Source organism: Ovis aries, chromosome 21, assembly GCF_016772045.2.
Source record: "Ovis aries strain OAR_USU_Benz2616 breed Rambouillet chromosome 21, ARS-UI_Ramb_v3.0, whole genome shotgun sequence".
NCBI lineage: Eukaryota > Metazoa > Chordata > Mammalia > Artiodactyla > Bovidae > Ovis > Ovis aries.
In genome coordinates, this window is record NC_056074.1 from 23,345,349 (window position 1) to 23,365,302 (window position 19,954).

The 19,954-nt window shown below is 40.6% G+C and overlaps 1 protein-coding gene across 3 annotated transcripts in view; it reads right to left on the minus strand.

The window, feature by feature from the left end:
• Positions 1-18,182, minus strand: part of ZDHHC13 (zinc finger DHHC-type palmitoyltransferase 13) — a 54,965-nt gene extending 36,783 nt beyond the window's left edge. Inside the window, exons 1-2 of one of the 3 annotated variants that reach the window (XM_060403983.1) lie at positions 18,065-18,182; positions 3,057-3,197 (exon numbers count right to left, since the gene is read on the minus strand). Coding sequence is in view for 1 of the 3 variants with exons in the window: in XM_060403982.1 (XP_060259965.1) it covers positions 3,057-3,202; positions 18,065-18,091 (173 nt within the window). In the remaining 2 variants the exon portion in view is untranslated. Of the gene's footprint in view, positions 1-3,056; positions 3,203-18,064 lie in introns of all 3 variants that reach the window. The other 2 variants (XM_060403982.1, XM_060403984.1) reach the window with 2 other exon arrangements.
• Positions 18,183-19,954: the final 1,772 nt, after the last annotated feature.

The following is a 19,954-nucleotide window of genomic DNA, read 5'->3' on the forward strand; positions in this document are numbered from 1 at the left end:
TTTCAGCTATCAAAATTTCTTTCTTTTACCATGTCTTTATCCAGTGTGTCTTTTGGTCAACACAGAAATACAATAATTAGCAAAGGTATTCACAAAGTGGATGGAATGTAAAGCCAAACAACAGAAGTAAACTTGGCTTCTAGCTGATGAGACAGATGAATCTATCTGGACTTACCTAATTTTCTGGAATAAACTTTTACCATTCAGTTTTCCTCTTTCAATAAGTTTCACTGGATCTTCCACTATGCACCAGGAATGCACGGTGCTGACTCTGGACAACAATCTTACCCCCAAATCAAACAAAGCCCAAGCAATGATCTCACAATAAGGTAGCGAGACTAAAAGCAAACTGGAATGGGATAAATTCAACAATAAAACATGGACACGGTGCAGGCACAGAAAAGGAAGGAATGATTAGCCCTTCCTGAAGTAGATGGAACACGATATACAAGCTATGAAGGGAAGACATTTCAGGCAGAGGGAATAGCATGTATGAAAACCAGAGATCTCAAACTACACAGATACTTGGAGAAATAATAAGCAATTCAGCACCACAAAAGCATAAAGCATAAGAAAGGCAATGGCAGGAGATGAGGCTAGGAGAGGCAGGCAAAGCCTGCATGATCCTTCTCTGCCATGCTTTGAAATTTAGTCTTTATGGCTCAAGGAGAAGCCAGCGCAGATTTTAAAGAAGAAAGCACTCAGGCTTTGGGCTATAAGAAAGATCACATTGGTGCAACATGGAAGCTAATGTTAGGTGAGGACTGAGAGACCAGTTTAGAGGCTCTTATATGACAGACAGGTGCTCAGCAAAGGGCGCCTCAGGTAAAAGGAATGGAAAAGGAAAACGAGGGAAAGAGTGAAGGGATATTTGAGAGTTATTTAACTATCAGAATGAAAAGCAGGAGAGAAATATCTCTTTTTAGTTCTAAAATAATTTTCAAAATCATTCATTAGCTCTATTTCTTTTCAATAGAAACTATTATGTCCTACTAGACCATTCAGTTTCTTTGAAACTTACTTTTATTTAGAGGGACCTGAATGTTTCACTATGCCTTCAAGGGTCAAAATCAAAACAAATGGCAGAATGTCTGTTTCCCACACCATTAAATTAAATAACTTCCACCTCATCAAAAATGTGTACCTGTCTGTCTTTATGGCATTTTTAAAAAGATAGAGATACCCATTTGACAATGTGAAGTGAAGATATTAATGAGAAAATGAGTGTTGATAATGATACATATATATATGTTCTCCATCTTTTAAATATCAACTTTAACACTTTATTGGAAAAGAAATACTCCCCTGTGATGACCTAGAGGGGTGGGGTGGGGAGGGGAAAGAGGTTCAGAACAGAAGGGATATATATATATATATATATATAATTATGACTGATTCGTGTTGCTGTACAGCAGAAACCAACACAAAACTGTAAACCAATTTTCCACCAATTAAAAAATATTTTAATTAATAAAAAATAATTGGAAATCAGAAAAGAGAGATACTCCCTTTACACGAGAAACATAAAGAGTACACATTATTTAGGACATTGATGATTTAGAAAATACAAAAACACCTATCCTAACTAGCTCTTTTTCACCCTTCCCAAATACTACCTAAATATCTTTTTACAACCATTTAAGAAAGTCCAAGATCTGAAGAAAATTTTAGGAAAGATACATGAGTTTTTATTGAGATTCCCTGTGATGGAGCCTAATTTTTCACACTTATTATAACAGAGCTTTACTGGAAGCAGTGAAACATTTAAATGTTTCCATTTTAATTCAAGCAAATATCTATTTACCTTAAGAACACTCTCATCTTCATATAAATATAATAATACAAACAAAATTCAACTAAAGTAGTGGTTGACTCATTGGAAAGGACCTTGATGCCGGGAGGGATTGGGGCAGGAAGAAAAGGGGACGACAGAGGATGAGATGGTTGGATGGCCATCACTGACGTGATGCACATGAGTTTGGGTGAACTCCAGCAGTTGGTGATGGACAGGGAGGCCTGGCGTGCTGCGATTCATGGGGTCGCAAAGAGTCAGACACAACTGAGCGACTAAACTGAACTGAACTGAAAGTAGTGGTTCCCAGGGCCTCCAGAGTTAATGTAAATTAGTAATTAGAATATTCAAATAATTGTCAATTATTCTTTAACAAACATAAAGCAATATATTAGTCTACATTAAAGCCAAACAAGCTAACTAATCACCAAACATCTTCATTTTTGACAGAAATGATATATATCAAGTTTGTGCAGTAACATCAGTGTCTTTCATGCAGATTAGAAGCGATGACAGGCAGGCCTATATTTGATTACTAATAAAGTGGCCAACTAATTAACATAATCTGACAGGTAAAATATTTCAAAACATATTCAATGGAAAGAGATGTGGTAGATGTTAACAATCAGTGAGATCCATGAAGGTGATAATGCTGGAAATGATTTAATACAAATACCCACAGGTGGAAATCTTAAGGAGAAACTCGAAACATATTTCATTTTCAGTGAAAGCAAAACAACTGACTATAGTTTCGAGTGGTCAGAAAACCTGTTTCTATTTTACCGACTTTCTTCTAGTGCACCCAAGACAACAGCTACACAGAAAGTAATCAATAAATGTTTAAAATACTCATAAATGTGTGAGTTATATTCTTCTATTTCATCTTCATATTTAGGTTGTAGTATATTTTAAAAGCCTAAGATGTGTGTTTCAAACTCAGAGTCTAGCATGAGTGTCATTTAAAACCATCTGCTCACTCAATGAACACTTATTGAGCACCTAATACAAGACAAACTGTGCAAAAGCACTGGGGTTACAAAGATGAAAAAGACACGCTTTTGCTCAGAAGTTCACAATCTAATGGAAGAGATCATTAATAAAAAACTAAGCGGCACTGTATCAAATGCTCTGATGCTGGTATGACAAACATACTATCACTGGAGTATGAAGGGAGGAAAGTGTACACGGAAGTGCCATGAACTGCACATAGGTTATTAAAACTCAACAGAAACTAAGGATAAAACAAAGCATTAGGAAGACTTACTGAGTAGCTTTTACAATGTCACAGTTACTAGAATCCTCTATAAGAGGAACAGCTTCTCTCGCCTTGGCAAGCTCTTTGTTTTCGTGTGCACAGACTCCATGTCGACCAAATCCTGGAGGGTAAGGGCCATGGCTGTGATTCCTGCACTGAAGAGTAAGAGTAATTTGACAAGGCACAGTAAGAGAATCAATATCACATTCAACTACATCATAAAGCATTTGGTACTATCAACAATATCTATCAATTAAATGATTTGTTTTTCATTCTTAGAGGTATATCCTACAGAAGATTTTCATTTTAATTCTATGCACTAGGATTAGATGCTTAATATTAGAAAAGTCCAAATTATGTATTAGGTTGGTGCAAAAGTAATTGTGGTTTTGCATTGTTGAACTCTGCCGTTCAACGCTGGAATACATTCTTAAATAAATGTGGTTATGTTATACATCACTTTAATGCACCCTTCTCACTATGTATTTTTGCTAATGACTTATTACCTACTGTTTATATTAATCTTAGACTATGGAAACAATGTTAGACAAAAAGTAAATTCCAGTGATTTTTTAACTCAAGTTTAAAATGGATCACAAAGCAGCAGAGACAACTCGCAACATCAACAGCGCACTTGGCTCAGAAACTCCTAACGAACAGTATGTGCAGTGGTTCTTCAAGAAGTTTTGCAAAGGAGACGAGAGCCTCGAAGATGAAGAGCGCAGTGGACAGCCGTCAGAAGTTGACAGCGACCAATGGACAGACATCATCAAGCTGATCCTCTTACAACTACTGAAGGTGCAGAAGAACCCGACATCGACCATTCTACAGTCATTCAGCATTTGAAGCAAACTGGAAAGCTGAAAAAGCTCAATAAGTGGGTGCTTCATGAGCTGACTGCAAATCAAAAAAATCTTCTCTTATTCTACACAACAATAACAAACCATTTGGTGATTGTGATTGTGATGTGCAACAAAAAGTGGATTCTATACAACCCCGGGTGACAATCAGCTCAGTGGCTGGACTGAAAAAAAGCTCCAAAGCACTTCCCAAAGCCAAACCTGCACCAAAATAAAAGGTCGTGGTCAGTCTGGTGGTCTGCTGCCAGTCTGATCCACGTTAGCTTTCTGAATCCGAGTGAAACCATTACATCGGAGAAGTACGCTGAGCAAGTCGATGAGATGAACAGAAAGCTGCAATCCCTGCAGCTGGCATTGGTCAACACGAAGGGCCCAATTCTTCTCCATGACAATGCCCGACTACACGTCGCACAACCAACACTTCCAAAGTTGAACAAACTGGCCTACTAAGTTTTGCCTCATCCACCATATTCACCTGAAGTGTCAGCTGCTCAGTTGTGTCTGACCCTTTGCAACTCCATGGGCTCTAGCCCACCAAGCTCCTCTGTCCATGGAATTCTCTAGGCAAGAATACTGGAGTGGATAGCCATTCTCTTCTTCAGGGGATCTTCCCAACCCAGGGATCGAACCTGGGTCTTCTGCATTGCAGGCAGATTCTTTACCATCTGAGCCACCAGGGAAGCCCTCGTTGTCACCTGACCTTTCACCAATGACTATCACTTCTTCAAGCATCTCAACAACTTTTTGCAAGGAAAATCCTTCCAAAACCAGCAAGAGACAGAAAATGCTTTTCGAGAGTTTGTTTAATTGCAAAGCACAGATTTTTACACTACAGGAATATACACACTTATTCTCGTTGGCAAAAACGTGCTGATTGTAATGGTTCCTATTAATAAAGATGTGCTTGAACCTAGTTATAATGATATAACATTCATGGTCTGAAACTGCAACATTTACACCAACCAAATATTTCTGTCATAAAACAAAGGCCATCTGCCAAAGACATCAAAGTATTCTGTTACTTGTAATAGGTCAAGAGCCATGGCAGGAAGGTCACCAGGCATCTGCTTCAGGAAGTCATGGCAAATACACCCTAAGGCTACATCCCAATGTATAAATGAAATCCCAGAAGAGGAAGAGGAAATACTTTTAAATAATTTCACTAAAAAATAGACAAAAATCTTCCAAATTTGGTGAAAATTATAAACCCATGGCTCCTACAAGCTCAACAAACCCAAGCGGCACCAAGCTCATAATACTACACCAAGGCATATAAAAATCAAACTACTCGAAACCAATGATAAAGATAGTGGTCCAAGGAAAAAGACACATTATGTTCAAAAAAACAAAGATAAGAATGAACTCAGACTTCTAATCAGTAAGTACCAGCCAGAAGACAAAAGCAAGACAGTTTTAAAAATCTAAAAGAAAAAAACTTAACCTGCAAACACTAACAAAAATATTCTAGAAAAATAGGAATGAAAGAAATACTTTTTTCAAACAAATCAAAGCTAAGAAAACTGCCAACAGACACTATCTTACAAGAAATAATAAAGGATGTTCTTCAGGCTAAAGGCAAATAATACCAGATAAAAATCTGAATCAATACAAAGAAACAAAGAATGACAGCATTACATGGGTAAATATGTGTAATTATGTGGGTCAACATAACAGAATTTTCCACGTTTTTTTAATTTCTTGATGACAAAAAACAGAAGTATATTGTTACAGGAAATTCTTAAAACAGTATTTGCCGATAAACAGTGATAAGTAAACCCAAGAGCAACTTCTAAATAAATACAGTCTTGCAATAAGCCAATAGCAGAAATAAAATAAAATACTTAAAACATATTCAGTATTTTTCAAACTACAGGAAAAATAGAGGGAAAATGAACAAGGAACAGAGAAGGAATAAAACATACAAAGTAATACATTTATATGAAACTATACTTATAATCACATTAAATGCTAATGGTCTAAAGAAAACCAAATGAAAGACAGTTTGTTAGACTGGATTTTTAAAAAGGCAAAACCAACACAGTATTGTAAAGTAAAAAAATAAAAAATTAAAAAAAAAGCAAACACTAAGAAAACTACATGTCATCTACAAGAAACTCACATTAAATACAAAATATACATAGGTTAAAAGTAAAGGATAGAAAGAGATATGCCATGAAAAAAAAATAAGCATAAAGAATTCAATGGTTATATTAATATAAGACAAAGTAGACATCACACAAGAAATATTACAAGAGATAAGGAGGGACATCTCAAAATAATAAAGAAGGCAAATTTAGCAAGAAGATACAACCACCTTAAATACACGTGTACCCAAAAGGAACTTCAAAATTCATAAAGCAGAAAAGAAAAACAGGAAGATTCATTATTACAGTTGAGAATTTTAACACTTCTTTCAGCTACTAGAAAAAGAGAGAAATTAGAAACAGATGCATGTGTGCGTGCTCAATCGCTCAGTCATGTCCGACTCCTTGGGACCCCATGGACTGTAGCCTGCCAGGCTCCTCTGTCCATGGGATCCTCCAGGTAAGGATACTGGAGTGGGTTGCCATTTCCTACTCCAGAGGATCTTCCAGACCCAGGGATCAAACTTGTGTCTACCCTCTCTCCTGCACTGGCAGGCAAATTCTTTACCACTGTGCCACCAAGAAGACTTAACACTATCCACCAGTTGGATCTAACTGACATTTTCATAAAATCCCACCCAACAACAGAATAGATATGTGTTCCAAGTACACATGGAATATTCATCAAGACAGATAATATACTGGGCCATAAAACATGTCTCAACAAACTTATATGGGTTGAATTCATACAGAGTATGTTCTCTGGCCACAGCTGGAATTAAATTAAAAATCAATAATGAAAGGATGTGTGGAATATTCTCAAATATTTGGAAACTAAACAACACAGGTGTAAATACAGTGAATTTTTAGCTTTAAATGCTTATAATGGGAAAAAGACTCTTGAGAGTCCATGGCAAGGAGATCAAACCAGTCCATCCTAAAGGAAATCAGGCCTAAATATTCATTGGAAGGACTGATGCTGAAGCTGAAACTTCAATACTCTGGCCACGTGATGCGAAGAACTGACTCAGTGGAAAAGACCCTGATGCTGGGGAAGATTGAAGGCGGGAAGAGAAGGGGACAACAGAGGATGAGATGGTTGGATGGCATCACCGACTCAATGAACATGAGTTTGAGTAAACTCTGGGAGTTGGTGATGGACAGGGAGGCCTGGCGTGCTGCAGTCCATGGGGTCACGAAGAGTCGGACACAACTGAGCAACTGAATGGGAAAAAAGAAGAAACTAAATGACAGAAGCTTTTGCCTTAAGAACCTAGAGAAGGAAAATAAACCCAAAATAGAACAAATGAAACAATAAAGATAGGGAAATCATGAAATATAAAAAAGAAGAAAAATGCAGAATCACTGAAACCAACAGCTATTCTTGGGACTCCCCTGGTAGTGCAGCAGATGGGAATCTGCCCGTGGTTCCATCCCTGGTCTCGAGATTACATGGGCCATAGGGCAGCTGGGCCCATGTGACGCAACTACTGAGCCCACACGCCACAGCTACTAAAGCCCACGTGCCTAGAGCCTGTGTTCCGCAACAAGAGAAGCCACTGCAATGAGAAGCCCACACGTCGCAATGACAAGTAGCCCCCTGACTGCTGACATTCAGAAGCCCGCCAAAGCAATGAAGACCCAGGGCAACCAAAATAAATAAAAATTACTAAAAACAATAAACAAAAACAGACTGTAAAGTTTTTCTTTAAAAAGCTGGTTCTTTGGAATAAATCAATAAAATTGATAAACCTCCAGACTGATCAAAAATAAAGATGTCAATGACATATAGCAGGTTTAAACAAGAGGACACTATTACAAGATTCTGCAAACACTAAAAGGATAATACGGGACTTCTGTGATCATGTTTATGCCGTTAAATTCAATAACCTAGATGAAATGCAAAAAATTTTCTCAGAACACATAAGTTATCAAAATGGAATTAAAAAGAAACGAGTAGCACTCTATCTATTAAAGAAACTGAGTTCATAATTTTAAAACTTCCCAATAGGGGCTTCCTCGTAGTCCAGTGGCTAAGACTCTGTGCTCCCAATGCAGGCGGCCCAGGTGTGATCCCTGGTAACGGAACTAGACCCCACACGCCACACCGAAGAGTTCACATCCCACAGTGAAGACCTGGTGCAGTCAAGTAAATAAATAAAAATATTAAACAAAAACTTCCCATTAAACAAAAGCAAAACAACTCCAGGCCCACATAACTTTTAACCGGCAAACACTATGAAAACATTCAGGGAAGAAATGATAGCAGCTCCTTCAGAATACAGAGGAATTGCTTCCTAGCTCATTTTAGGAGGCAGCATGATCCCAAAAATAAAACCAACAGACATTCACAGTAACAAAAACTACAGACTTAATACCCTTCATGAACACACATGTAACGATCCTGAGGAAATGTCAGCAAAATTGTATTCAGTGATTCAAATATAAAAAGGATAATATACATTACAACCAAGCTTAAACATTTCAAAAGGAATCAGTACAATCCATCGTCTTCACAAAATAAATATACTCAATTCAGCAGAACAAAAGCATCTGACAGAATTCAACACCCATGCATGACAAACACTCTTTGCACGGTAGGGAAAGAAGGGGACTTCCTCAACCTGATAAAGAGCATTTCTAAGAAATCTACATGGCTTCCCTGGTAGCTCAATGGTAAAGAATCCACGTCAATGCAGGAGACACGGGTATGATCCCTGGTCTGGGAAGATCCCACATGCTGCCAGCAGCTAAGCCCATGCACCACAGCTACTGGACCTGTGCCCTAGAGTCCAGGAACCACAACTCCTGAGCCCATGCACCCCAACTACTGACGCCTAAACACAAGAGAAGTCACCGTAAGGAGAAGCCGACAGGCTGCAATAGTCTCTCCCTGCCCTCCGCAACCAGAGAAAGCCCACACACAGCAACGGAGAGCACGCTATCTATTAAAGAAACTGAGTGTTTATTTGGCTGTTCTAGGGAACAGCCAAAAAATAAATAAATTATTTTTTAAAAATCTACAGCTACCACACACTTAACGGTAAAAGACTGAATGCTTCAACTGTAAAGACGGAGACAAAACAAGAATGCCCACTATCACCGCTTGTAATCAACAATGTGATGAAGTCCTGGACAGAATAAGAGTAAATGAAAGAAAAAATGCATACAGATTAGAAAAGAAGCAAATTCACCTTTATTTGCAGACAACAGGATCATATACACAGAAAACCCAAAGGGATCTTTTTTAAAATTTACAATAGCATATGCAATATAAAATACTCAAAAAGATTTTCTACTGTATCCAGCATGTTTAGTTGCATTTAAGGGAGAGGTTCATCAAATATCCAGCAAGTCATTCCTAGAAATCCAAACTGGCTTATTATTTTCTAGTCCCATCTATGGTAAAGATACCATAAAGTTGTTACCAGACCTTTATCCACCTTATTCACCAGCCCTGACTCTGAACTTCTCATTGTTTGAAAACAACTCTGAAAGGATGAATGCACATCAAGAATAGAAAATTGAAGATATGTGAAATGCGCTTACATCAATTCTTCAGGAGTTCCAAAAAAGATTAAAGAAATGATAGGTTTACTGAAAGAAGTTCATAATCCCTCAATGGGTTACTCATAAGGGATCAGCACTTTTGTTCTAAGTTATCTTACAGTTAAATTGAGCTTTTGGTGTATAGTTCTGTGGATTTTAACACATGTGGAGTCTTGTAACCACTACCAAAATCAGGATCCAGAACAGTTCCAACACCTCAAAAGACTCCCTTGGGATATTCCTTTTAAGCCACATCTCTAGCTCAGCTACCTCAGCTCCTGGCAACCACGGATATGTTCTTCATTACTGGTTTTTTTTCTTTCCCAGACTGTCAAACAATGGAATCATGCAGAATATAATCTTCTAAGACTGGCTTCTTGCACTCAGCATAATGCTGAGACTCATCCAAGTTACTGTATGTTAGTAATAGTTCCTTTCCTGCTATATAGTATTCCATTACATGAATATATCACAGTTTATCCATTTAAACAACCCACCTGGGTTGTTTCCAGCTTCTGGCAATTATAAATGGAGCTGCTATAAACATACATTTTGTGTGAACATATGTTTTGCTTCTCTAACAGCGAAATTTGCTTGACCATCTGGTAAGTAGATGTTAAATTTATAAGGAGTTGCCAAATTGTTTTCCGGAGTGGCTGGACCACTTTGCATTGCCGTCAGCAAATTATGAGAGTTCCACTTGCTCCGCATCCTCTGACACTGATACTCTCCCGTCAGTATAACAGACGTGTAGTAGTGTTTCATCAGGGCCTCAGACTGCATATCCCTGATGGCTAATGGGGCTGAGTGTCATTTCATGTGCTATTCGCTATCTGTGTTTCTTCTTGGGTGAATTGTCTTTTTACTTATTTTTTAATTGGGCTATTTTCTCACTGCTAAATTTTGAGAGTTCCTTATACTACACATGCTAGACGTAAGTCAGTCCTCGGTCAGATATGTGATTTGTAAATATATTCTCCCCATCTGTAGCTTATCTTCCAATTTCTTAAGTCTCTTTCATACAGCAAACATTTTCAATTTAATGAGGTATAATGTAGCGATTTTTTTTTTCTTTCATGGACCATGCTTCTGCTGTCACTTCTAACAACCACTGCCTTGGGACCACAACTCCTCTGCTCAGAGAGGAAGTTCTCCTCCCTCAGGGTTTCAGGTGCTTGCGCTGCCAGAAGACCACTTTCCTGTTCCTTGAACCTGAACTAGAGGGCTTCTCCATGAGCACTCCTGTCTGGAGGGATGCTCACTGCCAGGATTCGAGTCCCAGGGTTGGGGGTGGACAGGAGGGGACTCAGATGGGAAAAAGGAAAATTAGCTGCTGGTTCAGTGGTTTTTCGAATTCCGGTCTTTCCCCCTGCTCTGCCTGCTACAATTTTCTTTCAAGAATCCTTAAAGAGCATTCTATTCTATCCAGTCCATTCATGGGGACAGACAGGGTGGAGTGTTCTTTGCTCCTTCTTAGCCAGAGCTAGAATCACAAATGTTTTTTTGAATACACAAGTTCTGACTTCTCTGGTAAATTCAACCTCACTGCATGAAACTCTTATTTTAACATGCACACACTCACACAGATAAAAATAAACATATATGTAGTGAGATTAAAACATCAAAAAGACATCAGGATTCTCTTCACCATATCACACGTAACTACCTTCAACTGAAAGAAGACAAAAGATCAAAGAAAGAGTTAAACTCTACTCAGAATTTCTACAGTCTCAATAAACAGCAGATGGAGATGACAGAGAAATCAGTCTGCTTTTTATATAAAACTTAAATTTTTTTAAATCATAAAGTAATTCACACTCATTTTAAAGCTCCAGCAATACAGACATGAACACTTTAGCTGATATTCTGGACTCTCCCTTCCAATCTTGTACCAGTAGAGATACTAGTATTAACACTTTGGTATATATCTTTCCTCACTATCTGTATATACTTTAATATATATAACATCATAGAGCATACACAGGTTTTTATGATTTTCTTATATTTAACAAAACATCTTCAAACATGGGATTTGATTATATAATTATTCATCAACTTGCCTGTCTCACCTAACAATATATCATGTACAGCCCTGGGGTCAGTAAATAATAGTTGAATCTTATTCCATTGTAAAGATCTAGCATAGTTAGACGTCAGACATGCAAGCTGATTTCAGCATTCGCTCTCTAAACAACCCTATAATTAACATTGTATACATTCTCTAACGTTGATTCACCAACACAGGACTGCTGGGTGAAAAAAATACATATATATTTTAAACATAAACAGATATTGACCAATTATCTTCCCTAATTCACATTCCCAGCAGCAAGTATTAAGTGTTCCTTTTCCCCAAAACCTCCCCATAACTGATTATTATCAATCTTTTTACAATCTTTCCAATCTGATGGCTAAAAAACATGGCATCTTGCTTTGCATTTTTTGTTTATCATTTATTGTCTCATATTTTCTCTTTTGTGGGTTGCCTTTTCATAGTCTGTTCTTCTAGTGGATTGTGTATCTTTTTTCCATTAATACATTAAGAAGATTAAGCCTTTCTTTATATACAGATTCTTCATCACAAATAAATGTTGTATATTATATAGATTAAAATGTATTACTTCTCATTATGCCTCAGGGCTTTAAGGACATCAGTTTCATTTTTCATGCAGAAAGTTGAGGAGGATTACACATTTCAATATAAAGAGCATTTATTTATTTATTATGAACAGTTTATTCAGCAATTAATTACTGTGTTTTTATGAGCATTATGCTAGGAACACAAGGCATCAGTGCATATCCTCTAGGAGCTTAAGTCTAATGGGGCAGCTAAGTCAGAGACAAAGAGATACTTCAAGTGATAACTGAAGCAGTATGTGATGGAACGGCAAAAATTGGTGACCAAGAGTAGATAATAGGAGGTACTTTGTGTTCACGTCGTTTTTGCCTAAAGCCAAATCAGAGTAAAAGCTAAAGAGGATTACATAAACTCAAAGCCTGGTTTCAAAGCCAACGGTCTCCAAAGTGAGGCAAGTGCACTCAAGGCCAAGCACTCAGTCCCATTCAGTCTAACAGAAGAAAATGTTAAAGCTGCTATTATAATAACTTCTGTATTTTTTAGAAAGGGGGGAGGGAAAGCCACAAAAGTTTATAAATTTGTCTTCTTTAATCTTTATGAGTTTTTAGTCCTGGAAGACTCATGCAATCTGTATATCAAGCAGGTCACTCCTCACGGTCTGTGTTTACAAGGTAACTTAGGGGCAGCGTAAAAGCCCACACCCAGAGGGGTTACAATGGGACCTTTACCATTCTGTGGTATTCATCAGGCTAAGTAATTCTCAAGGTATATTACCTAATTTTAACTACTAACTAATTTTAAAACTATCCTTCCCCAAATAAGCAAGTGGCTTACACTGATTACTGCAAAGAAACGATGAACTGAAATAGTAACAGTAGTATTGATACAAGTACAAGCAAACAAGACGATGGCAGAGCTGACCCTTGTCATAACAGGTGCTCTCCACTGGCCACAAGAAGTGAAACAGAGACGGTCTAATCTGATCTAACAAAAGGCCAGCCTTCCTCCAAAAAAATTTCAAATTATCAAAAATGCTGATCTGAAGCAGACTTATATTTAGTATTTTTAATTCAAAACCTTACCATGAGTATATACTGAGCTATTCACTTATGAGTATAATTTAGAGACATACTGTCAAATCCGGTAATAACATGACAATATGGATTTGGAGACTGGCTCCTTCTCCCAGGCCCCAGGTACATCAAACAGAGGGAGCTGAACTTTTTACGTCCCAGCTCACCACATGCCCCAGGACTGTCCCTGTTAACACATAAGTTAACTGGTCAGGGGCCAACAAGGGACAGCAAACTGCGGTCAGTAGTATCTGGATGATCTGGACTGTGCAGCTGGAAGCCTGAGCTTCCAGCCAGCATGCAGTGCACGTGCCTCTCATCATTCCCTTAATCTCACAATACAGGTCATTTTACAACCATGAAAACTTTAATTCCTGCTTTTCACATTGCGGGGTGCTTTACTCTAGGGGTGCAAGCCCAAAACTGCTCTACTGACAGGACTGCATGATCAAAAAAGCTTAGAGGACACAGCTGTAAGCTATGTTCTTTGCTCTAGATACCACTCCCTCTCAAAATTCTGCCGTAGAGCTACAGGTGAGAAAGGAAATGACCTGCTTTGGGGGGAGGTTAACTTCAGGGACAGTCACATAAAATGATTATAGAAAACAACCATGGAGTCCCAACACAAAGGTTAAAGCAAAGTTTGTTGTGATCCTACACCCTTCTTAGAAACTACTTGCTGGTTAGCTTACAAAATGTTTTTTAAGTTTTCTCTAGTGGTTTCCTTTTTACCATGTTGAAAGGAAAAATCTCCCTGAGAACAAGGTCCAAGTCTCAGATTTCAGGTTGGCTGTATGATGGCTGCTAATCATCTACCTGATTTGGGGCTTCAGTTTCTACATTTGTAAAATGAAAGGAGGAGATCAATGTAGCTATAAAGTTATTTCCAAATCCATGTTTACGGTTCTAAGAAGAGCTGTTACAGTAGTTACTATTGACATGTGTACTGGTAAAGGCATCACTGCATAAACAAACACCCTTCGTGGCAGTGGAAGCCTAACTGATAATATGACTGCCTACAATATTAAGGTAACAGAATAGGCTGAGCAATAGACACCACCAAACTCATAAGAGTTTCCATTAATCATTCACTCAGGGAAATGTAAAGAACACCTGCTGCTGTTGCTGCTGCTGCTAAGTCGCTCCAGTCGTATCTGACTCTCTGCGACACCACAGACGGCAGCCCGCCAGGCTCCCCCATTCCTGGGATTCCCCAGGCAAGAACACTGGAGTGGGTTGCCATTTCCTTCTCCAATGCATGAAAGTGAAAAGTGAAAGTGAAGTCACTCAGTCGTGTCCGACTCTTAGCGACCTCATGGACTGCAGCCTACCAGGCTCCTCCGTCCATGGGGTTCTCCAGGCAAGAGTACTGGAGTGGGGTGCCATTGCCTTCTCTGAAAGAACACCTACTATATACCAATCAGGGTACTAGGTACTTAGGGATAAAGGATGAATAAGACAAAATTCTTGCTACAATCCACTCATTCGTTCACCAGGTGTTTCTTGAATGCCTACTCAATGTGTCGGTCACTGTTTGAGAAACACCTTGATATGGCCCTGAACACAACAAACACAGTACAAAATAAGAAAAAGAAAAGGAGGGGCAGGGATACCAGAAAAAAAAAAAAAAGACTTGTAGCTAGCTGAATACTCTCCTCTACACAGAGCAGAAAAAGCAGAACAAGATATTATAAAGTTCTATAAGACAGCTATGAATACATCTGTGGTGATTATTATAACAAAGTCCCCAAGTTCTTTGATACTTCTCCATCAAGAGGAAAGAATCTATGTCCCTCCCTCTCAAATCTGAGCTCTCTGACTACTTCAATAATAAAATACCACAGAAGTGACACCTGGCCAGTGATACTCGGCAGGCTCAGGCCTCAGAAACCGGCAGCTTCCTCTTTCTGTCTCTTGAAATGTTCACTCTTGGAGCCCTGCCACCATGCTGTCCAGAGGCCCAGGCCACGTGCAGGTGTCCCTGCTCAAAATCATCATGACATGTGACTGAGGGTACCACCAAATGATATTAGCCCGAGTCATCCCAGGGGACAAGTCTTTCCAGCAGAGGCTCCGGACATGGTGGAACAGAAACAAACCATCCCTGCTTTCCGCTGGCCAAAATCCTGACTGCTATGATTTGGGGTGGTTTGTTACACAGTAGTAGATGATTTGGAGAAGGCACTGGCGACCCACTCCAGTACTCTTGCCTGGAAACTCCCATGGACGGAGCAGCCTGGTAGGCTGCAGGCCATGGGATCGCTAAGTCGGACACAACTGAGCGACTTCACTTTCACGCATTGGAGGAGGAAATGGCAACCTACTCCAGTGTTCTTGCCTGGAGAATCCCAGGGATGGGGGAGCCTGGTGGGCTGCCGTCTATGGGGTCACACAGAGTCGGACACGACTGAAGTGACTTAGCAGCAGCAGCAGTAGATGACTGGAACATCTTAAGATATAAGAGGTATTTCTCACCTCTTGAGATATCTTGAATCCAATTACTTTTTCTAAATAGTATATAAGTACCATTAAAGTTAATTAACTAAAGCGAAAACCAAGAGCTAGAAAACCATATTTAAACTCTCATGAGGCTCAAAATCCTGACGATTATCAAATAAAGACAGAAAGAGAGATTGGACAGATAACCACTAAAATTTCTCATGGCATTAACAGAGTTAAGTATCCAAGTTTATTCACTAGGCAATTATTTACAGAGTATGTTAATGACATTAAATGCGGAGAAGAAACATAAAGGAAGGAAGGGGGTTAGGGAATGCTGCAGATAGTGGTTATGATGGGGAGGGCCTGCCAACATTGCCATGACATTTGTGTCCAGACTTTACAAAAGTGGAGGGAGTAAGCCATGTGAATATACGAGAAGAGTTTTCCAGATAGAGCAAATAGTAAGTACAAAGGCCTTGGGGCTAGTGTGGCTTTGGTTGATTGAGCAAGAAAGCAGTATTAATAAAAAATGAGGTCAGAGAGGAAACTGGGGTCCAGAGAATAAAGGCAAATGCTGGTAAAAAACCTTTCAGCTGGAATCAGAGGAACCAAATTCAACCAGAGCAGGAATGTTCTTGTCTGTTTTGTTCACCAATTAATCTCCAGTACCTGTAACAATGCTTAACCCCTGGTAGAATGAATGAGGTCTTGGCTCTGTCACTTAACAGCTATTTGACTTTTAACAAATGACTTTTTTTTTTTTTTTTTTTGGCCTCACCACAAAGCTTGCAGGATCCTCAGTTCCCCAATCAGGGAATGAACCTGAGCCATGGCAGTGAAAAGCACTGAGTCCTAACCACTGGACCTCCAGGGAAATTCCATGACTCCCAACTTTTTGAGCCTCAATTCTAATCTCTAAAACTGAAGCAACAATCCCTCCCCACCGCACAGAGTCACAGTGAGGATTAAGAATACAGAAGTATTTTGCAAGCTGTAGAGCATCGTAGGTAAGCTCTTTATGTTATTATTGAAAAAGTTAATAGCAATTATTATTAACAACAACAACGATTCTACCTTGTCCCATTTAATCTCAACCTCTGAATCATGCTCTCCCTCCATGTGGCAGGGAATTCAAGCAGGGCAATCTTTCCTGAAGCACCAGGTAATGAAGTTTAAGCACTTAAAGGCTTCTGTAAATGAGTGGTAGTAATTAAGATATGATAATCACTCCTACTAACTTTTCCTTGAAACTCTAAGGGGGAAGAAAACAAACAAAGGAGACAGTTTCCATGTGAAGGTTCTACCCTCTTTTGTAATATCTGGTCTGCCTGCAAACCTTTTTTATTCTATCAAAATTCAAGAACATTTGACAACTTCCCTCCTGTTTTGTTCCTCACTTGATCTTACATCAGCTTGCTGAAAGAATGGAGGGAAAAGGGGAGCATGAGGAACATTCTCAAGATGACAAAGATGTTTTTTAGAGAGGCCCACTGAGCCAATCATCTCAAACTGGTTGAGTCTCACTTAGGGACAGAAAAATCTGCTACCCAATTCACTCCAGCTGAAGACAGCTTCAGTTTTCTCATCTGTAAACGGGGATTCTATCACCTTCTTAAGGATGTTTCAATTCTGTAATTAATAATGCACACAAAAGCATTTGGCATATATATGCTAAGAACTCACTAGACCCTGGCTGAACCAGAGTATTTTTCATATATTCAACAAATACTAAGTAAACAGCTATAATATGCCAGTCAGGACCATAAACAAAAAGGACAAAAATCTAGTTCTCCTGGAGCTAACATGTACCTCCTGTCACTCCCCATTGGCCCCTTCTGTTTTCTTAAACTACATCTGGCTTCCAGCACGACCTCCGCCACACACAGAGTCCTTTGGGATTTTGCAGACAGCTATCACGCACCTCCCTCTCCACCCCGTTTTCTCCGGCCTAAACAAACAGCCTCAGATCTTTCAAGGAGTAAGCAAGGATATGGCAACAGGGAGCTAGAACAGGGCTGGGTGGGGCGAAGGCAGGTTCCCAGGCGCCTCGGCCTAAAAAGAAATGAAGAGAACCTCACAGACTTCAGGCCAAGGTCATGAAGGGCTGGTCCAACTCAGGTGTGTCACCTGACACCTCTCCCAGGAACGGCTTCCCTCTCCTCCCAGGCCCCAGAGCAGTACCGGCCCTAAGGTGGATGGATGCGGAAAAGCCGGTATGGCACTCACCCTGTGTCTTCGCCTTTTCTTCGCGGTCGCCTCAGAGAGAATTCCCTGCATCATTCTCGGCGTTTCCAGGTTTCCCCCTCCCTGGACCCTGCCCCTCCGCTCCCTGAGGCCCCTCTGGGAGCTAACTCACACCCAAGCCCTCCGTCTCTTCCTCCCCTCGGCCACCCGCCGGGCCCCTGAGACGCTTGCGCCCAACCGCACTCACCTGCGAGCCCAGTCCCGGCCCCTCCATCTCCCCAGTGGCGACGGCGACTCGACAAAGTGGCGGCGGCGGCCCGCTGGCCAGCCCGCCTCGAGCCGTCTCTACTCCCACTTCCTTCTGTGACTCCGCCTCCACCGCGTCCCTGTCTCGAGCGCTGCGCCGTCAATCGGCCTCGAAAGAGCCAATCCATGCCCTCCGCTCGGCTGGGGGCGGGAGTCTCGCGCCGCCAGGGAGGCTAGTGGAGAAGTGCGAGTCGGAGGCCCCGCCCACGCCTCGCCCACGCCGGGTGCTAAGAGCCGCTGGCCAAGGCTGTGCACTGCTTGCCCAGGTAGATGTCCACCTGTCCGCATGCCTCATCCTGCCTCTAGTACAGGTCCAGGATCTGGCTGTTATTCCAACTTCAAGCACCATCTGCCGAGTGCAAATCGGGACTTGGCTGTTTAATAGCTAGATGGCCTTGTGAAACCGTCTCTTAGTTCAGTTCGGTTGCTCAGTCGTGTCCAACTCTTCCTGACCCCATGAATCGCAGCACGCCAGGCCTCCCTGTCCATCACCAACTCCCGGAGTTCACTCAAACTCACGTCCATCGAGTCGGTGATCCCATCCAGCCATCTCATCCTCTGTAGCCCCCTTCTCCTCCTGCCCCCAATCCCTCACAGCATCAGAGTCTTTTCCAATGAGTCAACTCTTCGCATGAGGTGGCCAAAGTACTGGTGTTTCAGCTTTAGCATCATTCCTTCCAAAGAACACCCAGGGCTGATTTCCTTTAGAATGGACTGGTTGGATCTCCTTGCAGTCCAAGGGACTCTCAAGAGTCTTCTCCAACACCACAGTTCAAAAGCATCAATTCTTCGGCGCTCAGCTTTCTTCACAGTCCAATTCTCACATCCATACATGACCACTGGAAAAACCATAGCCTTGACTAGACGGACCTTGGTTGGCAAAGTAATGTCTCTGCTTTTCAATATGCTATATAGGTTGGTCATAACTTTCCTTCCAAGGAGTAAGCATTTTTACTTTCATGGCTGCAATCACAATCTGCAGTGATTTTGGAGCCCCAAAAAATAAAGTCTGGCACTGTTTCCCCATCTATTTCCTATGAAGTGATGGGACCAGATGCCATGATCTTCGTTTTCTGAATGTTGAGCTTTAAGCCAACTTTTCACTCTCCTCTTTCACTTTCATCAAGAGGCTTTTCAGTTCCTCTTCCCTTTCTGCCATAAGGGTGGTGTCATCTGCATATCTGAGGTTATTGATATTTCTCCCAGAGATCTGGATTCCAGCTTGTGCTTCTTCCAGCCCAGTGTTTCTCATGATGTACTCTGCCTAGAAGTTAAATAAGCAGGGTGACAACATACAGCCTTGACGTACTCCTTTACCTATTTGGAACCAGTCTGTCATTCCATGTCCAGTTCTAACTGTTGCTTCCTGACCTGCATATAGGTTTCTCAAGAGGCAGGTCAGGTGGTCTGGTATTCCCATCTCTTTCAGAATTTTCCACAGTTTATTGTGATCCACACAATCAAAGGCTTTGGCATACAATTTCCACATCTGTGAAATGGAGAAAATGAGGGTACTTATTTCACAGAATTGTCAGAAGGATTAAACGAGATAAAGCATGTAAAGCCCCTTAGCCAATGTTTGACATAAGAAGGAACCAATAAATGTTAACTATTAAAACATTTGCTACTCTGTTCCTGTGACTTTTGGCAAGTCTCTTTCACCTCTGGGGCTCTGTTTCCTCAGCAAAAGAAAAAAAATATATGAGTTCCATCTCTCAGATGGATTGGGAAGAGCTGCCATCCGCACTCCCCACATCCTTTTGTGAACTGCACCGAAGTAGCTGACACCTAACCTCTGTTCAGCCTGAAGGACAGATATGAAGCTAGGTGA